Here is a 23,046-nt window from a genome sequence, read left to right on the forward strand (position 1 = left end):
TGTATGTTATAAACATAGCATGTCAATGTCCATATATGCAAAGGAAAAAAAGGAAAGAAGTCAACAAAAATATCATGATTTTCTCTTGGAGGTGGGATCTTGGGTCATTTTTGTTTCTTCTTTATATCTTTCTGTACTTGCCAAAGTGTTCCAAAATGGATTTGTAACAAAATTCTGTTGTATGTGGTTTTTCAAAGACATAATAATAATGGCTAACATGTCACTGAGTATTTAATATATCCCAGGAGCTAATCTAAGCTATTTACTTTTACTAACACATTTAATCCTCAGAACCATCCTAGGAAACAGGTGCCATCATAGGGACACTTGCAGGTGGGCATAATTAACTTGCCCAAAAGCCACAGAGAGGAAGTGACTTGTCGAAGGTTACACAGTTACAAACTGGCAGAGTTTGAATTCAAGTCGTGGCAGTGGAGCCCAGAGTTCACACTCTGGACCACTAGCCTCTACTGCATGGTTCCACAAATTGTGGCCTCTGGGCCAAATCTGGCCCACTGCCTGCTTCTATAAATAAAGTTTTATTGGTACATACCACACACATTCATTTATGTATTACCTCTGGTTGCTTTTATGCTATAATGACAAAGTTGAGGAGCATCAACTGAAACTATAGGGCCCACAAAACCCAAAGTGTCTACAGAGAAAGTTGACCCTTTACTTAGTGCTTCTCAAAAACTTGCCATTGACAGAAAGTTGTTGTTTTATTGTTATGGCCAGGAGAACTCCTGGCTTTGCACACCAGCCCACAAAGGCACCAGAAAAGACAAAATCGGGACAACAGTTGTTTTTTTTTTTTATTCTTTAAGGAGCAGGTGAAGATGAGAGTAATCTCAAGAGAGACAAAATTTAGGTACGGAAGGAGGAAAAGAGCTTCATTGACATTAATACGATTCCCATTTTCTTCACCGGATATTTATGCAAAGCAGTAGGAGCTTTAAGCACCTACATACGACTCAAGTCAGTCATTCACCAAAGGTCAGCATCATCTGATGTGCCCTGCAAGGGCCTGTGATATCAGCCATACATCAGGTATACTCACTTGGAAGAGCTGGACGTTGGCTGGAGGGTCTTTCTGAAAGAGTAAGGTGGCACTGGCATGGGTGGGGTCCAGCTTGCCACACTTCTGTGGAGGTAAGTTAACAGTAGTGATCATGACTAGTTCTATCATTGATCCCCCCCTTCTTGTCCCCAAGTGGTAACACTAACAACTGTTCCCCTCACCTCCTCATCGTACACGCCTCGTGCCGGCTGGATCTATCTCAACATCAGAACGTGGGCTCTGAGAGCCCAGCATTTTATAACAGCCTCGGGCCCCTTCCCACCCCTGCAGCCTGCATGGTGAATGGTTTGTGCTTCCTCCAACACACCCAATGGTTTCCCTCCCTCCTGCATTTATTCACGCTGCTCTCTCTCTCTCCTTGCCTTGCTGGAAACCTTCTTCCTCCTCATTTCTATGGGAAATATTTAATGATATGGAAAATGCGCACAATATAATCTCAACAGAATCAGGGGAAATGGAAAACTCTATATGCAGCATGACCCTACATCTGTTTAGAAAATGATGTGTCCAGATCAAAAGATAGGAAGACAACAGGTATATAGAGAGAGGGATGGAAGGAGAGATAGAAAGAGAAAGAGAAAAGAGAGAATGACAGAAGATGGACAAATGAATGTAGGGAAAAGATCAGAGGAAAAAGCAAGACTAGTAGCAGTGGTTTCCTCTAGAATCTGAGAGAAAAGCATATTTAATTAAAAAGAAAAGTAATAAAAAAAGTATTTAATTTTTTATTTAAAAAGTTGAAATGTTGGGGCACCTGGGTGGCGCAGTCGGTTAAGCGTCCGACTTCAGCCAGGTCACGATCTCGCGGTCCGTGAGTTTGAGCCCTGCGTCAGGCTCTGGGCTGATGGCTCGGAGCCTGGAGCCTGTTTCCGATTCTGTGTCTCCCTCTCTCTCTGCCCCTCCCCCGTTCATGCTCTGTCTCTCTCTGTCCCAAAAATAAATAAAAAACATTGAAAAAAAAATTTAAAAAAAAAAAGTTGAAATGTTTTTTAATTTTCTATTTTAATTTTTAATATATTTCTATGTTTTTAAGTTTGCCACAGGAAATGTATTACTCTTATAATCAGAAAAAACTCAAGGTGCCTGGGTGGCTCAGTCAATTAAGCATCTGACCCTTGCTTTCAGCTCAGGTCATGATCTCACAGTTCTGAGGTCGAGCCCCACGTTGGGTTCTGTGCTGTCAGTGCAGAGCCCACTTGGGATTCTCTCTCTGCCCCTGCCCGCTCACGTGCACGCATGGACTCTCTGTCTCTATCTCTCAAAATAAATAAATAAATGCTTTTTAAAAAGAAAAAGAAGAAAGCTATTAGGGATGCTTTTTAAAGAGGGATTTCTGTCTGCGGTCCCCACATCTGTGGAAGCTTGTCTCCTTTGCACTCCCCACGCCATCTGCTCAGTTGTCACTCTAGGCTGGCCTTCAGTGATCACGTTCTCTCCCACACGAGGCTGCCCCCGGGGCCAAGTGCAATGTTATGCATAGACGGTGCAAAGTAAATGCTTACTGAACCAATATGGGGAGCTGGGCTTCCGCTCAGCCACACCCTTTCCAGAACGCACACCCTCCCCGTGACCACTGTCTCCTGACTGTAGCAGCACCCGTTACATTCTCATTCCACCCTCTACCTTCTCATCTCACTCCACGTTCCATTCTAACTACAGAACCACAGTTGAAACAGCTAGCCTGTCAAAAGGATCATCTGGTCTACCACCCAGATCAGCAGATTTCCCAACTGAGACTTAAAGAGAGTTGTGACCTATTCAAGTTTCAAGGGAGGGACCAGAACCCTAGTCGTTGACGCCCAGTTCAGTGTTCTGCCTCTCGGCCATCCCGTTGGTTCCCATCTCCATGTGGCTCCCTGGGCCGTGTGTCCTTGGAGCAAAGGCTCCTCTGTCCTTAGATGTCAGAAGGGAGAAGCCAACTTACCACCTGGTCCACCGTACCCCTCCCTCAGACTGGCTTCCGAAATTCCCAAACAAAAGTCCTGCAGAGAGTCTGTATCTTGCCCACACCCCACACTCACATCTTTCGAGTTCTGTATGCCCAGTTTCTGAAGCACTGTCAGGTAGAACTTGAAGAAGAAGCTGAGGGTGAGGGTACGCCGAAACTCCACCATGCCGCCAGGGGCGTCGGGGGCCAGGGACAACTCCTCCGCCAGGCCCGCACACACGTTCTGCAGCAGCTCCTCGTTCCAGAAACTGCCAGAGAGCAGAAGGTGGGAGAGCGCTCCTACTCAGCCATCAGAATCACTTGTGTGGGGTGGTAGGCACAGGGCCGTAGTCATATGAAACTTGGTTCAAAATTTGGCTTGGATACTTGTGTAACTTTAGGTAAGTTACTTGCTTGAGCCTTAGTTTCCTCATCTTTTTTAAAAACACTTTTTTCAATGTTTCTCTATTTTTGAGAGAGAGAGATGCAAGTCAAGCATGGGAGGGGCAGAGAGGGAGGGACACTGGGAACCTGAAGCAGGCTCCAGGCTCTGCACTGTCGGCACAGACCCGACGCGGGGCTCAAACTCATGAGCCCTGAGATCCCTGAGATCAAGACAAAGTCAGACACTTAACCGAGTGAGGCACCCGGGCACCCCTCAGTTTCCTAAAATTTAAAACTAGACACAATTTGGGTGCCTTGATGGCTCAGTCGTTTGAGCACCCAACTCTTCATTTCCGCTCAGGTCAGCCCCACTTCTTAAGATTCTCTCTCTCTCTGTCTCTCTCTGTCTCTCCCTCTGTCCCTCTCCCCTGCTCTTGCTCTCTCTCTCTCTCTCTCTCTCTGTCTCTCGCTAAAATATAAAAATAAATATAAATAAATATATACATACAGAAATAATACAAATAAAAATAGACACAATTTTACAACGACCACAAAATTATACTAAATCTATTCAGTCCTTATAACGCCCTAAGCAATGTACTCCGTGCTTTTTACGAAAGATCACTTTTCATTTCCATGTAAAAATGTAGCATGGAAAATCTGTATACTCCTTTACCGATGAGGAAACTGAGGCACGGGAAGATTCGGTAACTTGACTTCTCTGAGCCGTCTGGAAAGTGTTGGAGCCAGGCATCGGAACCAAAGAGCCAAACGCCAAACGCAAGCCTTATTTATCCATCTGGTTATTGGCAGTGATACACAGGCCAGCGCTGGGGAAGGGCTCGGGATAACTGCTGCCACACACTAGCCATAGTAGTAGGAGTAGCCCCAGTCAGAGTGCAGCGGGAGGGGCAGCAGCAATACCGTAGGAGGGATACTAGCAGTGGCCGGAACAGGAGCAGCAGAAGTAACAGCCGTGGTAGAAGCAAAAGCAGAAGGCGTAGAAGTCGTGGAAAGAGGAACAGTGGTGAGAGCCGTAGCAGCAGCACTGGCGACACTGTGACTAGTAGCGGGAGGAGCAGCAGAGGCACGACCGTGAGTCGTGGCGAGAGTCACGGTGGGGACACACACAACGGTGGCAGCAACAGCATTAACACAGTGGCAGCAGGAACGCTGTCGGCAGTACTCTCGGGAGGAGCCGCAGGAAGAGTAGAGCCGCAATACGAGCATCAGCGGTAGAGAGACTGCAGTGGTGGCATCGCTGGGAACAGCAGTGGAAGCCACAGCGGCAACACTAGTCCGAGGAGTGACGGTGGCAGAAACAGCAGCAGTGACAGCAGCGGGAAGAGTAGCAACAGAAGCAGCAGTACCAGTGTGAGTAGTGTCAGCCGCAGTAATTGCAGTAGAGGCCCAGCCGTGAGAGCAATGGCAACGGTGGCCGCTCGTGGCCGCAGCAACGGCGGGCCCAGCGGTACCAAGAGCAGGGGAGCCGTAGCAGGCAGGGTGGAACCAGCGCAGCAACAGCCATGCTACCAGGAATCGAGCTACGGGTAGCGGCAGTCAGGGTGGCAGCAGCGGTAACCCCGGTAAGGGCGGAAGTCATGGCTGTAGCGGCAGCAAGAGTAACGCCGCCGGCAGTCCCGGCAGCTAGCAGACTGCGGGAGTCGGAGCGGCACTGGCCGCTTCACTCTGCCGGCAGCTCTCACTTTGCTATCTGCTTCCGCGTGGTCTTGAGGGCTGAGACGGTTCTGTCGTGCATTCCGCCGTAGCAAAGGGCCAGCTCCTTCACCTGCGCGGTTCCCGGGTTGAACAGGACCCTCATGCCGCTGGTCACCTTGGCGATGTCATCTTCTCTCCGAGAGGCCTGCTTAAAGGCTGAGAAATACTCACCCTGCAAAACAAGAGAAAGGTTCCTGCTTCTCCCCTGCATTTGCTACAACTGCAGATGGTGAGGCTGAAGCACGGGGGTGAAAGGGCAGGTGAAGGGACAGGGCCATGGCAACCCCGCAAGGGGCTGCCGGTGGGACTCAAAGATGTGGGCAGCGCCGACTGTCCCGTGCTCAGCACGAGGCCCGGACAACACTCCCAGAAGCCGGGAAAGGGGAGAGATTTCCCCTGTCGGTCAGGAACACCCAAAGTCAAGGAAAAGGAGAGCAGGGTTCTCTCAACCAACAGCTGGGAGGAGGAAAGACATGTTCACAAAGGCTGCTCGGGGTCCCCCAGCCCACAGTCCTCCCATCCTGGCGCCCAGCTTCAGAGCCCACCCAGCCTCTCGGCTGTGCCCAAACCTCTGTTGGCTTAACTGCCTCTCGAGCAGATACAACGAGATGCCACCGGGAGTGTGAAACGCACCCTCACCCACGCCTGTGCACGTGCTCTCTCTAGCTTGTCTCTCCCACTGCTCTATTGTTCACGGTTAGAAACCTTGCTTCCTGAAAGAATGAACCACACTATGAAACACTAGCTGCCTTTGTGCTTTGAGCACACATTTCCCGCTGGGCTCCAGGCAGGCCCTGTCTGTCAGGATAGGAGGGCCGCGTGAGTCGCTTTCCAGGTAAGAACGCTCTCATATCAAGCCCTTTCTGGCCAGGTTCTGCTTGAGGTCTGAACCCACCTGGCACCACAAATTCTGATTAACGTCAAAGGCAGAGGCTTAAGGGAAGCGTTGTTGAGAAAGCCCAACGAGGCTCACTGTGGACGCCCACACTGGCCACAAGCTTCTGTTCGAAGAAGTCATCGGGCTTCCTCCTGACCATGACGCTAGTCCGGATTCCCGATGTCAAGCATGGCCCCGGGACCGTGAGCCTGGAGTCTGCGCTTGGTTCTGGAACAGGACTGTGCCAGTCCACGGTGACGTGTCCACTGGGGTGCCACGCCATGTCAGTGTCAGATTGGCAGCTGTCCTTTCTTGAGAAATCCTCCCTACTTCTGGGTATTAAAATCTCCTTTCTGTCATGACATGGTTTTTGTTTTTAAAGATTTTCTTCAGTGTATTTATTTATTTTTGAGAGAGAGACAGAATGAGCAGAGGAGGGACAGAGACAGAGAGAGAGGGACAGAGGATCTGAAGCGGGCTCTGTGCTGACAGCAGAGACCCCGATGTGGGGCTTGCACTCACGAACCGTGAGATCGTGACCTGAGCTGAAGTCAGAAGCTTAGCTGACTGAGCCACCCAGGCGCCCCTATGAAATGTTTTTGGCTAATGTCCCTATCTGGAAAAATAAAAACTGAACTCTTGTATGCCTGTTCCCTCCTCCCTTCTCCAACTCATAATTAAAAAGAGGAAAATTTCCTGATCTGTGAAATACAAAAAGTCTGGGAATCACTGCTCAAAATGGTCTATAAGGACAAGCTAGAAAATCAGTAAGAAACCACCTCAGGGACATCTTGGCTCTAATTTAATTAGCATTCTCATTAAGGGGGCCAAAATTAGCACGGGCGAACATGCCTCGTAACGCGCGCTCAAGCGCTACCTGGGTAAAACTCCTAATACTCTCCATCACAGCTGCTTTCTCAGCCTCACACAGATCACTTTTCTACACGGCCCATTATGGAATGTGTAGCTGGTGAGGGAGGAGAGAAAGGCACCTGGTGACGACACCATGGGCCCCCAAGAACAACAGCCAGGCAGCCAGAAGTGCCCAGACTTGCCTCAACAGGACAGAAAAACCTCCCATGAGCAGAAATGCAACCACGCCAACTCAGAGCAAGGTCAGCAAATAAACACCTCATCAACATGTGTGGGCCTGACCCACGGGCAGCCCCTCCACTCAGCGTGCAAGCCCCAGTCTCCTCTGACCTGGGGCAGAAGTGCTCAGTGGCTGGATGTGCTCTTGAAATCATGTTGCTAGCTACCAGATGGAGATCCCCACTGGTTTCTGGACATCGGCCTGGAACCTTAGGCATACCTGATTTCAATCCTCACAATAACCTCCCGGGTAGGTAACACTGTGTCCGTTTACAGACGAACAAGCTGAGGCTCAGAAATCTGAAACGATTTGCCCAGGATCACGTGCCATGAGTCCATGGAATGCCCTCTTCCCTGCCCTGAAGCTCTTCATTGCCCAGAGAACACTATGGCTGGTGAAAGGCAGTGTTCAGAGACTTTGTTAAAGTTGAGAGATGCTGAGCTTGGTCCCCGAGGCAGACTCTGGTCTCTTGTCTGGAGCCTCGCTGCGGTAAGAGTGGCATGGGACGCTCCTGAGCAGCTCACCTCCCTGCTGTAGGGGATCTCGATGGAAAGCAGTATCTCCTCCGGAGCTAGCAGGGTCTTTCTGTACGCGGGGAAGAAGGTGTGATCCATCCGAACCGTCCTCCTGGTGCCTGTACACAGGCCGGATGCAGAGCGGCCAGTGTGAGAAAGCAGAGAACGAGGCACCGGTAAATTCCCCATCCTGGTCTCTGGTACCCACAGTCAGAGGGCAGTGCTGGCACAATTAGGGCCAAGGTCCTCCATCTAAAATCCTTACGCAGGGATGTGCTGGTGAATGTTTAACAATGGACTATGTGTGGGCAGAGGGAGTCCAGATTTGCAGTACTTGCTAATTTCTACGGTATCAATACTACCACCATAGCCAATTTCAGGCTCCCGGAGTGACATCAGTGAACATGAAGTTGGAAAGAGGGTGGCAAAGAGTTGACACGACACGCCTGCTGTCCTCTGAAAGGACTGCCTACAATGGTTGGCCATGGCTGTCTTCTGGGAACTTGCATTTCAACAGATTCCCCGATAGGATGACTGACTGTGTCTAAACTGTTCATACAAACAGCGTGGTTTATGCTGAACATCTGCTTTCTGTCTGGGTGCCTGGGCTTTTGGTACCTGCCAAGAAGGGCTACGCAAACAACCCCCCAAAAAGCCCCAGCTGTTCAGTCTCTGACGAGCTTCCCCGGCAGACAACACTTCACATGCGTTATCACAATGCAGCTTGTGACTGAGGGAATGATGTGTGTCCTGTGTGATGCCACCGGGAGAAGTCTCTGGAAGCTTGTGCCTGGATTCCTCCAGACTGTGCCCCAGGTCCCTCTTCACTTTGCCAAGTTTACTTTGTGTCCTCCCACTTAATAAGTCATAGCCATGAGTATGACGATAGGCTGAGTCCTGGGAGTCCTCCCTGACTTCCTAGGAGTCATCAAAACTGGGGATGGTCTCGCGGACCCTCCAACAAGGACGGTGCATAGCAGCATATCATTACTTAGCATTTCCACTCTACAGATGTAACAGGTGGGAATAACTCTAAGGGCATGGGCAATAGTAAAATAAACTCAAATATTAGGACGTGATGAATTTTGAGCACTTATTACCTTTATTTTTAATGTAATTTATTTTATTGTAAGTTTCTACAATTCAATTTTTAATAATGGCCATGTCTATCAAACACTCACAGACTCCCTGAAAATCCAGCTGTGGGCTGTGGCGAGCCAGTGTATTCTGGCTCTAGCACACTACTAGGTAAGGCTTCTAGGTGACAGATCCTGTTGGGAATTCTTAATAAGGAAATGGTCTGGCTCTCCTGGCCCCCAATCTGGGTATATCTCCCTTGCAGTTCCCAGGGATCCAAACCTTAGGACGGCTGGGTCATTGAATTGTGGGCCCTGTCTCTCCAAAAAGTCACCTATCTTGTGAGCCTTCTCCCTTGTGGGGCCCTCTTTCCTGACTTCTGCATGACGTAACTCTTACCTGTGGACACGATGGTCAGCTTGGCCCCACTGGCCATGAACACAGGGTTGAGGTCAGAGATGGGGCTGGCGGTGATGATGTTCCCTCCGATGGACTAGAACAAGCAGAGAGTGTGCGTGAGAGCCCAGCCCACCCAGGAAAACCTTGCTCTCACAGCAGGCTGCAGAACACAGGGCAGGTGGGGGACACCTGCTCACTGAAGGCACAAGACCAGCGGAACTCAAGCATCCAGAACCACGTGCAAAACCTGAGATCCGAACACTTGGGATTGGATCTCAGCTCTAAAATTTACTCGTCAGTAATGTGGGTCAGCTCCTTGAAATCTGCTCAATTTCATCCAAACTTTTTCTGAAAGGGTTGAGGTGGTTTATCACATGATGCAAGCAAATACTTCCTGGAAGTAGATCCCCACCCAGCTGGAGAATTTAGTGGAGCTTTCTGAGCTTCTGTCTACTCAGCCACAATCAGAGGTGTCAGGTGCTTGGGGTAGGGTGAGGGAACGGGGTGGGGGCTGTTTCCTTTGGGTTTTGTTCTAATTGAAAACAACAAAATAGAATGGACGGGGCGGCTTTCCTTCCCCCCCCCCCCAACCCTACACCGTCAGCTGTTGTGAGCCGCCAATGGTCCTGGGTGTGTGAATGCCGCTAGCAAATGGGGAACCTGGGGGCTAGTCTGGAGTTTAGTTGTGAACAGTCAACAGCTGGACCCCTCCCTCCTCTCTGGGGGTGTCTACCTCTGGCTCTCCCCCCAACGATGAAAGGTAGTCCAAGACTACATTTGGCTCAATCTCTCACCCACTTGCTGATAGCTTCGGCCAAGTTCAGGAACAAGGTGGGCAGGAGGCTCCATCTTGCCAACCTCAGGGGTAAAGACTGAGGCACACAGCATGTGCTTCCAAGAGTGACCCGCAGGCCCCCTTCCCCAGAAGCACCTTTGGGGCTCCATCCCAGTCCCACTGAGTCGGAATCTCTGAGAGCAGTGCCCAGGAAACTGCATTTTTAACAAACACCCCACAAGTTCTAAGCACTAGAGTTTGGGGCGCACCAGATCTTCAGCAGAGGACAGACTAGCGCATCTGCCTTGTGACAAAAGGCCCCATGACCTCAGCCTTGAGGGCTCCTGAACAGGGACTCACCGCCACAGACTTGACCTGCTTCCCAGCAAACCAGCGCAGCTGCTCCAAAACACCTTTGAACACCTCTGTTTGGTGGGCAGGAAGGTTGGCGACTGCATCGAGCAGTGTCTTTTCCACAAAGCTCAAGGGACACGAGGCTCCGAAGGAGATACCTGGGAACACATGCGCAGAAAAACAGCGATTCCCTTCACAGTTCAGAAAACATTAGGACACACAGCCCCTACGATGCTTTACTGGTACCTGAGTGACGATGAACCAGCTCTCACATCCTTATAAGGATGAGGAAATTAACGCCCAGAGAGGTGAAGTGACTTGCCCCATGCCACCCAGCTAATACACCAGCCAGGACTCAACTACAGCCCTCTTGATCCTACAACCAGAATGCTCTCTTCTCTAAACCAGTGGTTCTCATCGCAATAAAATCAGATCTCTGAGGGAGAAGTCCTGTTTTTTTTTGAAAGTGCCCAAGATCTCCCAGCACTGACCCCCTCCCCCTGTGAGCGATTCTAATGTGGAGCCAGGATTGAGAATGACTGTGGAGAATCTCACAGCCCCCCTTGCCCACTGGCAGTCTGCCACAGATGCTCAGTGGAGGAAGGCAATGAAGGGGGTCCCTGCTCCCCACGCAAGGCAGCTCCAGGAGAAGCAGGTGGCAGCGGAGCCAAAGGAGAGGCTCTCCTGGCACCGGCCACCCCTCCCAAGGGACCCATCCCCAGCATCCCAGCCTTCCGTGGGCTCAGGGCAAACCCCCCCTTACCCTCAGGTCCATGCTCCACTGAATTCAGCTCAGGGATCCAGGCTGGGCAGACCATCTTAGGAAACAGCTTATTCTTAAATTTCATCTCAATGCCTCGAGAAAAACAAGAAACCCGAAGTTAACAGGCTTCTACCAGGCGGGCCTCGGCATTGTTCCCACCACGCACACAGGACCTATGACATATTCACGATCGCATCATGCTCTGTGGGTGTCTTAGGACTGGCAGGTGCAGGAGATAAGATGTGGGGTTCAGTGCGGTTTCCACACTATCAGCCGGCAAACTTGTCTTTCTCTCCCTCCCCCCAAAAATCCTAGTGGAATTCAGATGAGATGAAATTCTTTTTTGCCTTTTGATTTCTTTTATCACCCAGAAAAGCTTCCTTTTTTTTAAATTTAGCTTTCTGACTCTGTGCTTGGACCTTCAACACCTTCAGATTTTCTGCTCTTCAGTAAGGAGAGCCTGCTTGATCCTGTCATACACACTTCGCACACATGGAACCACCGTAGGCCCTGCTGACGTGTCTTTTAGTGTTAAATGAGATGAAATGTGAATTAACCTGTGTGTTGAGTGTGTGTCTGTGTGTGGGACAGGGGTGGGGGATAATAGATGAAGCCGCAGCATGCTAAAATATGTCAGGAACCCGTGTAAGCACTTTACATGCTTTAACTCATTAAATCCTCACAATAGCCTTGGGAGATACTGTGATTTTCAGTTTATAGGAAGAGAAACTGAGGCACAGGAAGGTGAGGCTCTTGCCCACATTACACAGCTAAGAACAGACAATTCTTAGAGTTGGGGTATAATAGTCCTAATAACACGAAAGTCTAGCATTCAGACAAAAAGGAAAATCGTCTGAGAGAGAAAACATCAAGTCTGCCTCCTGGTCCCCGACACCTGCCTGAGCAGGACTTTGCAGGACCACACGTCTCTACCGGCCTTCTGTCAAGTTAGAAAGGTCTGTGAGCAGACGCCCCTCTGTTCTGTTCCTGAGACCTGGTTAGCTCTGCCCCTCCAGCCCCTCCCACAGACCTACAGATGGGAAGGTTCAAAAAGAAATGTCTGCCCATCCTCCCCACCCTCTCGGGGGCTATTCAGAGTGTCTGGTGGGTGGCCCAGGCTTTGCGGAGTCTGGCCTGTTTGAATACCGGTTCCCAGGATAAAGACTGCAGACAGAGGCCATCCGTGGCCTGTCTTGACAAGGTTCTCTCTATGCCCAGCTTCCCCAGCACCCTACCCTGGCTGTCAGTGGTTACACTGCTGCGTGTATATATAAGGGAGAAGGGGTGAGACAGAGGGAGTGGTCGTAAGAAATTCCCTCTCACTTGGAGCTCATGAAATTTTTATAGATTCCCTTCTATTAGAATCTAACTGGGTCCAGGATGTTAGGTGACCCATGACAAGGAACATGTCACATGTCAAAGGAGATCAAAGATTCTTCCAGACAGTCGTCCTCCACTTTAACTCATGCTGCCCTGGACCTCAGGGCCACAGCTACGCAGACCCTCAGGACCACATCACCTGAGGCACATCTCACAGGCCACCCTGCCATCCCAGCGTGTCCACGTTACTGCAGCTGGGGTCTCTGTGCCACACCTGTGCTCACGGGGCCAGGGCCGCATCTGTACCCTGCTAGCTTAGAGCCAAGCCAGGCCCTCCTCTCTGTGTCCTCAGATCCAACAAAAACCCAGGACCCAGGGACTCTTTCCAGAACAACAGCCAGGAGTCTCCCACAGGATGGTTGTGGCGGCTTAAAAGTATGTCGATTGCCCCGAAACCAGAGGTCCTCTAAGACCTTGGCTATGCCACGATCCTCTCCTTGGAGCCTCCCTGGGCTTGGGAGCCAGCAAAGGAGAAAAGGGCCAAGCCAGCTCCAGGAACGGATGGACATTAGCAGCGACCTGGGCACCTCTGCTTCCATCCCTTCGAGCACTGGGGAAGAGAGCTACACATCCCCCAGCCACCCTGGCCCATTCACGTATTGTGAGCTTCACGTCCCAGGTGGTGGCAGGAACAGGGCCGGTGGCCACAGTCGTGGGCAACACAGACACAGGCACATTGGCACATCTCCCCTTTGCCTTTACCACATCACCCCCCAGAAAAAGTGGGGGACAAGAGAATGACATTTCTGGAACCCCTAGTATCTGTTACTGGCCTAGAACCTTGACTTCCACTGCTCCCCCCTCACTTCCACTGGGAGGTACTCCAGAGAATGAACGAAGACACTGATCTGGGTAGCCCAGCTCCTCCCACAGTTCCCGGCACATAGCTGGCACCCGACGTGTTTCCAGAGAGCAGTCAGGTAAGGATCTCATCCAATACTCAGAACAGCCCTTTGAGGAGGTGTTATTCCTCCCTGTATATAATGGGAACCAGGGCCAGGGGAGGAAAAGCAAGTTTCCTGAGGACACACAGCCAGCGTGGGGTTGCCCAGGCAGCCTGGCCCCCTGCAGGCTGCAGGCCGGGCCCGCTCTCACCGATCTCCGTGTTCCCCACCACCAGCTTGGCCTCGGGGTCCTGGGCTTTGAGGTCCAGCAGCTCCTGCAGGGTTGAGGCCTGGATCCAGGTCACTCGCTCGCCTTCAAAACGCAGCTGCTTCTGAGGAGTATCTTTCAGCCTCTGGAAAATGTAGTTTCTTGCCACACAGTCTCCTTCCTACGGCCATTCCCTGATGAATTTAGGTCCCCAAAGGGGTCTAGTCTTCTACTGATTCGTTCAATACTGAATTCAGAATGAGGATCCAGGTCCGGGGAGAAGGGAGGGGAACTTGCACGAACTGAGGCAGGGAGGACGTGGCACACACATGATCTCACTTAGGCTTTAGGAGACCTCCAGGGAGGAAGCATCGTTAGCCCAACCTTTCACAGGTGCGGGATGAACCTGAGGACCCAGGAGGTTATGGGACCTTCACCTGCCACCAGGTGACCTGAACTGTTCTGACCAAAAGCCCAGGTTCAGTGCAGTGCCCCCTGCCCCACCCCCGCTGTCCCCAGCAGGTGCAGTGGACAAGGTGTGGGGGGGACGAGGTAGCAAAGGAAGGGGTGTCAGGAGGAAACGCAGCAGAGGCTGGTTCTAGTGTGTGAGGGGTGACGTGGGGCTGGGCGAGAGAAACCCCAAATCAAACTGACAGTTTGTTCAAGGTTGCACGATCCAGAGAAAGGTGTGCCGGTGGCCTGCCCCAAAGCCCTTCCTTCTGTCCCATTGGACTCAACAGGCTGTCTTCATGTGCTCAACACCCCCAGGGAATCTGCACTCGGGAACTTAGAGAGAGGCACGATTCTTTCCTTGCCATGAATGTGGGAGCGAAGAAGCAGAATCGTCACGGTGGGAGGGTGGGTGTGAGAGTGTCCTTAAACCAGAGCAGCAAGCCATGCATTGTGCCCTCTGAGTACAGCTTTGCTTCTTTGTTGTTGGTTTGTAAAATAATGGACTGCTTGCAAGGAGGAGAATGGGTGCTAAGGGACTTACTTTTACATTCGACGTAGCCAGGTCAGCAGATGCTTCTGGAGCACCTGTTACTCTACACAGGGTCCTGGAGGGATCCACTCTCTGTGCTCAGAGTGACATGTGTGCGACAAGTGTGGGTCCCTTTGGGAGTATGTGACAGAGGGACTTGACCTCCAGTGTCAGAAGGAGAAAGGAAAACCCAAAGGACAAGGACACAAAGGTCCCCATTGGTATGAATAAAGTGGGTCTCCAGGGGCTCATGGCACACAGACTTAGCGGGGCCTCTCCACGGGGCATCACCTACCAGCAACTCTGGGGGGAAGATGGGCTCCTGGGTGGGATCCAGGGGCATGAACTCCTCCGGGTTGAATAGAGATGGCGAGAGAGTGATCTGCTGGGAAAGGGAACAGATGAGTGATACCTCATCTCCTCCTCTAAAACGCCTGTATGATCTACCCAATCCTTTGTCCAAGCGAGCTTGTTTGCACCTCCCCATCCCCACCCCAGCAGGCTTGGCGGGGGCCGTGCTGCTCCTGGGAGGCAGGAACAAGGAGGTCTCGCCAGAGGCCCCGGGGCTAATGTGCACATTCATCCCCCACTCAGGGTGGGCATCAACGTTTCCTCTTCTGGCCGCACTGCTGAGGTTGTGAAGAGAGTCCGCTGCTCCTTGGATCTGAGATTGGCCCCCAGGCTTCCAGAGAAAGGAGGCCCCACTCACCTTGTGGTCTGTCTTCTGGTTCATGCAACAGTTCAGGTCATTCCCATTTCCTCCACAGCACCCACCATCCTAGAAAGATGACAGATATTCACACAGAAATATTTGCAAAGAGTTTGCACAGAAGCTACAGACCCTGGATCATGAATATTCAACGAAATTGAGGCCTGCTGCTGTGCCAGCATCAGTAGAAACAGCCGCCAGCCGCTCCCATTCCACTGACCTCTGCGCAGACGGAAGACCTCTGCTCTAACCATTCTCCCTTTCTTGGTTGATGGAGACTAAGTCACTCATGACTAGACAAGTAAGATCTCTCCTGGAAGCACCAGGAAATTTTGAGAAAATGTCTCTATTAAAGCTAAGTCCTACTCTACCAAAACATATCTTTAGCTCCATTTTCTCCCTTTATTCTCTGGGCCCCCAAGAGCCTCTACTTCTACATCAGTCAAGCTCTGAGGGGGCCCGGATGGCCTCTTTCCAGGCTGGGGTCTTGTGGAGCTCCTTCAAAGCATGTCTGGGCCCAGTGTTGGGTTCAAAGAGGTGTCCAGCCAGTGTGCCAGATGACCTCACGAAAGCTAGACATACTTCCCTCCTCACTGTGATCCTATGCTTGAGGATGGGTACAGGTCTGATGACCCATCACCCTGGGGAAAGACTAGCTCAAGATCTTTCAGGGTGCCAGGGGCAGAACACAGGGTAGAGCTCCCAGAACGAAGGAAATGAGGGTGGGGAAGGGGTGGGTCCACCTGAGTGATCCATCCTGAGAAGATGGGAGTCTCAGCTCAGGACCTGGGAGACACTCTAGAATCATGGAATCATGCTCAGAGACAAAGGTGGGAGAAATTCCCAGACATTGCCCCGGGCACCCCTCCAAGGCAGCCAGTTCCTACAGCAGCAGGTCTGGGGTGGCCCTTCTGCACTTGAATCATGGGAAACACCATTCCGTGCTGCCAGTTCCCAAGGGATGAGTCACACCCCCACTAGTGGGCCCAGGAAAGTCCCCAAAGGGCCACGGAGGCTGAAAGTATGGCCTTTAAGAAAGTGCTGTTAGACCTGTCACCAACAGAGAACCCTGCCCTGGTCTCAGTCCCTGCACGTGCTGCCCCATGCACAGCCACCTTCTGCACTCACAGCCTTGCCTTGGACGTCACAGTGCTGTCTCCTCTGGACCCTCCCACCACGGCCTTGCCTTTTCCTCTGAAAGAAATAAATGTCCCTGTAGTGTCTCTTCTCAGCTGTCTTCCTGGAGAGGGGTGATGCAGGAGAATCATCAGGTCCTAACCAAAGCGAGAGAACCTGCATACAGCAAGCCATCGGCCTCGCTCACCCGGTGCTTGGCAGGGGAAGGATATATTTCACCAAAGTACCCTTTCCGGATGAAGTGTCAGCTCATTCTTCCTGACATTGTTCTTCTTGATAATCCATTGCCATGGCCATGACATAAATTACTGGGATGTACAATAATGTGTCACTCCCTCAATGTCTAATGTCAATGAGGTTGGATAAGGCTGGGTTTTTCTCCCCTGGAGAGATTTCTCCTTTTCTCAGCATACTAGACTACTAGGCTTGTGCTCGTTTTACTGTTCCTCCATTTCCTTCCCTGCTGCTAGATGGACAGTGCCATTTCTTGCTGTGAACAGTGTGCCTCCTTCCGGCAAATCCTCCTCACTTACCTAATGTGTGCTATGGGCATGAAAATGAGGTAGGCAGGTTTGTTAGAATGGTGGGTAAAGTCAGAGTTCAAAGGCTCTGAATAAGACCTTGGGGACAGGGGTCTCCAACGACTGGTGTGCATGAGCTTCTGAGCACACCCTGTGTGCGAGTCATTTGGGGAGCTCAGGCCACTCAGCTCTACACCGCCTGGCAGCTGGTCGAGGACCATTTCAACGATGATAAAACTCCAACCCTGAGAAGGGACATAACCATCTACTACACTCAAAAGCCCTTCACTTTTTCAGAAAGTAGGAGGGCTGATAAGATTGTAGCTCTTTGAGAAGCCTCTTAAGAAATAAATATGTGGGCGAGATTAACAATCCTTGGCTCTCAGGGAAGCTTGAGCAATTTATGTAGATCAAATATTGCGTGAGAGAAGAAATACTTAATATTTAAGATGTGCCAGGCACTGTTCTAAGGGCTTTACAAGAAGTACTTTCCACAAACACTATAAGAATTATTATAGGCATTATTATAATTTTGTAATATTATTATAATTATATATGTATTATTATAACGTTATAATATTGTATGTGCCATTATAATCCCCATTTGAGAAACAAGGAAATAGCCCAGGGTCATACATCGGGTAAGTGAAAGACTAGGATTTGAACCCAGGTCTGCAGACTCCAAGACTGGAGGAGTCTTTGGATCTTTTTCATTTAAATCCGCACCTCCTTGTTCTTTGTCATCAAACGCCTTCAGCAGAGTGGGCTGCCCTCCCTCCCATAGGCTCTGTGTCTCCACTCTTTGTGGTCATCTGGATACAATATCCTTTTCCTAATGTAGCACCCCGAAAGGTCAGTGAAAGGTATCTGACTCTGCCCCCAACCCAAAATTAAATTGAGATGAGATGGTTTGATTGGGGTCAGAGTCAACTCGACCCTGTTGGGGGGCCAGGTAGAAGCTGGGGAGAGAAGCCAAGAAGGGAGAGACCAGCCCTCTGTCCGCCACCCCTGGCAGATGGCAGGTGTGTGTCGTGTTTATGTAATCAGCGCCCGCACAGCCAGCCCCAGACTTCTCCCTCGGAGGTGTACGAACACTGCAGGGATTCACACACTGTCTGGAGACCTCATTAGCAGGTTTATAGGCCCCACAGAGTGCCAACCACGGAAAGCAGCTGGGAGAGGAAGGAGGAGAGGCGCAGCTGCGGGGTGGGCTGGGTTGTTACTTAACACCAGGGCTCAGCACCTGGGCCACAAGAGCACTGTCAGACCCAAATGCCCTGGAGGAAATTAGCCTTGGGCATCGTGCTTCTTCCAGGAACAAGCCTTCCCTGGAAGGGAAGTCCTCGTGCTACTGACGTGGACGGAACAAAGACAACAGAGTCCAATGCAGGTAGATCCACCAGCTGGCCATCCCCCCTTTTCCTCTTCCTCCAGGGGCCCTTGGACCCTGCCAACTGGGATTTTGGAGTGTCACTGCTTGAGGAGCTGTCCCAGAGCCCCCACTTACCCTGGCGAAGGTCCGGAAGCCCTGGAGGATGGGTCTATAGCCCGTGCAGCGACACAGGTTTCCTGTGGGCCAAGGGACAAAGCTGCATTGTCAGCACAGGCACCGGGGGCAGGTGAGGGGCTTGTGACTTTACTCCTGGCTCAGTTGAATACTCACTTTACATATTCTGTTGTTTCTGCCTGGAACACCCTGTCCTCCTCCTCGTATTTCTGACTTCAAAACATCTATCACTTCTTCCAGGAAGCCTTCCTACACTGCCCAGACCGAATCAGGTGTCTTCTGAGCGCTCCCCTGGTGTCTGGTCATGGCCTTCTCAATGAGTTTATCAAACTACATTATAATCTCTCTTCCCATTCAGACTGCAAACTCCGTGAGCATAGAGACCATCTTTCATCCCCTGGGACATCCCTGTGTCCCTTGTACCTTGTATAGTGCCTGACATATGATAGGACTCAATACAACTGATTGAGTCAATGATGAATTGAAATGGTGAAAGGACGCAAGTCTTCTCTGTTCAATTCAGAGGCACAGACACCATGCCCAGGGTTCTGGGCCCATTCACAAAAGACCAAGTGGGAAGCCAGTTCCTGCCCAAGGCTCAGAATCACAGCCACCTTCCTCATTAAATGGCCTTTGCAGGATCCTGTCTAATAAAAGCTGAGAAGAATGGAAGCCATGTGACTAGCCTCTGTGGAATTTTCCACATGATCTCCTCCTGTGCCAACCAGGCAGTGCCACCCCATCCGAGCGCTGAAGGACACCTCAGGAAGATGAACACTAAGGCAGGAGACCCAGGAGGTCTCCAGACCATGTGAGTGGTCTTCAAACTCAGAGAGGGCTAAGCTCCCAGCAGACCGTAGCCACCACGCTGGGGTACCTGAGCCTTTCCTCCAAAAGGCAGTGTCCCATCTCCCAACCCATTCCTGGCTGACACTCTGGCCCTTCCCTAACCTCCGCAAAGCCCCAGCTGCTATTCGACCCCTTAGGCTGTGCCTCCAGGCCCGTACCTTGGAAGGCATCCTCGATCTCCTCAATGGTGGGCTCAGGCTGGTTCCGGAGCAGCGTGTACATGCTCATGACGATGCCAGGGGTGCAGAACCCGCACTGGGAGCCATGGCTTTTGGCAATTCTCTCCTAAAAGGGACAGACCACGTAGACATATGCATTGGCACAAACGCTCTCAGGCTCTCTAGATGACCCAGCTGAAGCCAGTCCACGTCGACAGGTGGCGTGGGGTAGCAGTCACTGCACAAAGTCAGTCTTAGTGCCGACTGTGGCCTTGGCCAGGCTACCAACCCTCTCGGGAGCCACAGGCCCCTCATCTTTATCATGACGACCACCCTAGTACTTATCTCTGGGGCTGTGGTGAGGATTTAATGACATAATTCACATGACACCCTTGACATTATCATACTTGGCACATAACAGGTAGTCGACCAATGCTAGTTATTCACAGAAAAACCTCTTCAAAGAAAACTGACCAGTAGAACCGGAAGGACTTCTCACCCTCCATTCTCTGCATTGGACACAGGACGAAGCAGGCCCAGAGTTTTAAAAGACTTAGCCAAAATCGCACATGGTGAATGGAAGAGCTGTCATATTCTTTTAATGCACTAGCCTGCAATCCAAATCAATTAGCAGTTTAAAAACATTTTTTATGTTTATTCACTTTTCAGAGACCTGCAGAGACAGAGTGTGAGCAGGGGAGGGTCAGAGAGAGAGGGACACACAGAATCCGAAGCAGGCTCCAGGCTCTGAGCTGTCTGCACAGAGCCCGACACAGGGCTCGAACCCAAGAACTGTGAGATCATGACCTGAGCCGAAGTCAGAGGCTTAACCGACTGAGCCACCCTGGCGCCCCTCAATCAGCGTTTATTAAGAATGAGATGAACATGGGGTGCTGGGGTGGCTCAGTCAGTTAAGCCTCTGACTTCAGCTCAGGTCATGATCTCACGATTTGTGAGTCTGAGGACCCCATCAGACTCTGTGCTGACAGCTCGGAGCCTGGAGCCTGCCTCAGATTGTGTGTCTCTCTCTCTGCCCTGCCCCGCTCACACTGTGTCTCTGTCTCTCTTTCAAAAATAAGTAAACATTAAAAAAATATTAATAATAAAATAACAGATGAACACATTTTTTTCCAAACTGGAATATCACTACATTCTTAAGTGAAGGAAACCCTTGAAGTCCAGTGGGGACATACGAATTTGGAAATGTGTCATATAGAAGATTTTTATGCAAGATTTTTCATTCAAGGAGATTCTCCACATTACATTATTATTATTATCATCATCATTATTATTGTCTTTTCAGAGTCTCTCCTGGGACTTATGTTAAATAAAATTGCTAAAATATTGCATTTCCAGCGCCTGGCATATATGTTCATCCATTTTATAAATATTTACTCAGAGCTTAGTACGTGCTACACATGGTAAGGCACTGGAGACAGAGCAATGAAGAGAGACGAGGTCTCCAGTCTCATGAAGTTAGTAGGGAAACTGACAAAAGAGACAAGAAAATTCCAGGTGGAGGCCAATGCTATGTAGAGAATTAGTACAAGCTGACAGGACCCGGAGTGACCAGTGGCTTACTTGGAGGGGTCAGAAACAGCCACTCTGAAGACGTGACTTGGAAGTGGAATTTAATGACCTGATTTGGATCAGGGAAGAGTATATAGGATCTAATTATGTTTGTTAAGAATCATTCTAGCTCTGGCTACGTAATGGTTTCCAGGGGACAAGAGTAGAAACAGGAACCAGAACACAACAATGGTCCAGGCAAGAGGGAATGTGACTCGGACCAGGCAGTAATTGGGGAAACAGACAGAAGATGAAGAAGCCATTGTAGGCCCTGGGAGTCAAGTAGACACCACTTCTGGATGGATTGGGTGTGATACAGGAGAGAAGGAATCACAGGTGACTCCTAGGTCTTGTCTTGAGCAAGTGGGCAGATGCTTTTGCCATTGATTCAGAGGGAGGAAGACTGGGGAAGAAAGAAGTCAGGGGCCAAATAGGATTTGTCAAGTTTGAGATTATTCATTCACATAGTGGTGTCAAGTAGGCAGTTGGAAATATGAAACTAACCTCTGAGGAGAGGTCAAAGCTGAAGATATAAATGTGAGTGCTGTGCGCACGTAGATGGTATGAACTTGCCTAGGGGGAGTGTGCAGGGCAAGAGGAGAAGGGCCCAGGCCCCAGCCAGGAGGACATTGCAGTAATCAGGACCTCCACCGGCAGGGAGCCAGCACAGGGAACCAACTTGGAAGTAGGAAGAATTCGAACAAAGCATAGTGTCATAGGAACCACAAGAGAAAAGCCAGTGGAAAAGCAGGAGTGAAATCTGGCTCTACAACAACTTGGGGCCAAAATAAGTGCATTGGGAATAAGAACCTGTACCATTGGAAATGAGGGTTTTGGCTGATTATTCAGACATGATCCCTGTGTTTAAACTGTTCTTTCATCTGCTTTCAAAGAAATTTAAGCTCAAAATAAAATTTCACGTCTCCCCTAGAATGCAGCCAGCTTGCTCAGCCAGAGGCCCTGACCCCACATTCACGTAAAAGTGCCCAAGAAAGGCACGATCTGAGCAACATGTCTCCTCAAATGGCCAGTGGGCCTGCCTCTGGTACCTTCTGTGACTATAATGTCCAGAAGACCCCTGCATCAGTTTCCCCACACTCTGGGGACAAGGGCCTTCCCTTCCCACAGTGCTCTGCTATCATTTCTTTCCATGTTGCCCCAAAGCATTGGATTCTCTCCACAAAACCTCTCAGATTACTGTCCACTCTTTGTACCTAATTTCCATCCACTGCCAGGTGGCCTGATACCATCAGGAAAAAAGCCTCGGTCCGACATTCAGATGCCTCTATTCTCTTCTTAAGCCCATCCTAACCTCCATGTTAGTGACGATAGAGGCATTGTAGTTCACATCTGTATTTTCTGCAGGCAGGACATGAGAGGAGCCATGGAATTACCATTCGAGGGAGCAGGGAATAGGCAGCCTTCTTAATCAAGAGCACAGAGCTTTTGGAATCTTGAATATGAGATGACAGAGGTTCCCTAAGCACACTCGGGGGACTGGGTGGGGAGATCCATCGCCGCTCCCCACTCCGGGTCTGGCATGACCCGACTGCCCTGGCCACCAGATCTGGTTGACCTCGTGGTTCCCTTGGGGTCATGCAATGGTCCCAGGAGGGAGCTTTAGGCCTGAGGCCTCGTCTTTCCACCTCATCACCCCCAGAGGAGATGGAGAGGTGGCCAGGCCACAGCACCTCCCGGCCAGGCAGTGACACTCAGCCTCACATTCCAAAGCAAGTCTGTAGCCCTTGCCTGAGCTTCTGTTTCCTCCAGTTACCTGCACAGGATGCAGCCTCGACTTGGTGCTTCCTATTCCTTCCACAGTCGTCACGGCAACATGATGCAAAGAGCAGATGGGGGCCAGGCAGGCATTGGCAGAAAAGTGGCTGGAGCCCCAGATTAAGGTCATTTCATTGTCCACACAGGCCATCGGAGACTTTGAGACGCTTTGTGTCATTACTCCTCACTCTACGTTACATCCTGGCCTCTTCCACCGCTGTCCTCAAGCCTCCACCCAAACTCTGGGCTAGCAACAAAGGAAGCCCCCCACCCCCATGCCCCAGGGAGACACGAGCCCCTGCAGGGTCTAATGGAACATGCATCAGTGCATCCTAGGTCTCCGAGCTGGAGCACAGGCACCAGGGTCACCCGCAGTCACCTCTTAGCCCGACCCTGGAGGCT

The 23,046-nt window shown here is 50.7% G+C and overlaps 1 protein-coding gene and 1 long non-coding RNA gene across 3 annotated transcripts in view; one reads left to right on the plus strand and one right to left on the minus strand.

Annotated features, from left to right (window-relative positions):
- LOC131484588 (xanthine dehydrogenase/oxidase) overlaps nucleotides 1-23,046 on the minus strand; it is a 58,501-nt gene that overhangs the window by 25,617 nt on the left and 9,838 nt on the right. The window contains exons 4-16 of one of the 2 annotated variants that reach the window (XM_058682968.1): nucleotides 22,643-22,751; nucleotides 19,300-19,426; nucleotides 18,293-18,354; nucleotides 15,128-15,196; nucleotides 14,714-14,800; nucleotides 13,440-13,581; nucleotides 10,965-11,057; nucleotides 10,208-10,359; nucleotides 9,073-9,166; nucleotides 7,606-7,715; nucleotides 5,099-5,283; nucleotides 3,103-3,277; nucleotides 1,061-1,144 (exon numbers count right to left, since the gene is read on the minus strand). In XM_058682968.1, coding sequence (XP_058538951.1) covers nucleotides 1,061-1,144; nucleotides 3,103-3,277; nucleotides 5,099-5,283; nucleotides 7,606-7,715; nucleotides 9,073-9,166; nucleotides 10,208-10,359; nucleotides 10,965-11,057; nucleotides 13,440-13,581; nucleotides 14,714-14,800; nucleotides 15,128-15,196; nucleotides 18,293-18,354; nucleotides 19,300-19,426; nucleotides 22,643-22,751 — 1,489 coding nt within the window. Of the gene's footprint in view, nucleotides 1-1,060; nucleotides 1,145-3,102; nucleotides 3,278-5,098; nucleotides 5,284-7,605; nucleotides 7,716-9,072; nucleotides 9,167-10,207; nucleotides 10,360-10,964; nucleotides 11,058-13,439; nucleotides 13,582-14,713; nucleotides 14,804-15,127; nucleotides 15,197-18,292; nucleotides 18,355-19,299; nucleotides 19,427-22,642; nucleotides 22,752-23,046 lie in introns of both variants that reach the window. The other variant, XM_058682967.1, reaches the window with a different exon arrangement.
- LOC131484589 (uncharacterized) lies at nucleotides 5,264-6,350 on the plus strand. The gene is made up of 2 exons (XR_009248323.1): nucleotides 5,264-5,340; nucleotides 5,983-6,350. It is a non-coding gene; the product is annotated as an uncharacterized LOC131484589 (long non-coding RNA).

This window comes from Neofelis nebulosa, chromosome 9 (assembly GCF_028018385.1).
Source record: "Neofelis nebulosa isolate mNeoNeb1 chromosome 9, mNeoNeb1.pri, whole genome shotgun sequence".
Lineage (NCBI taxonomy): Eukaryota > Metazoa > Chordata > Mammalia > Carnivora > Felidae > Neofelis > Neofelis nebulosa.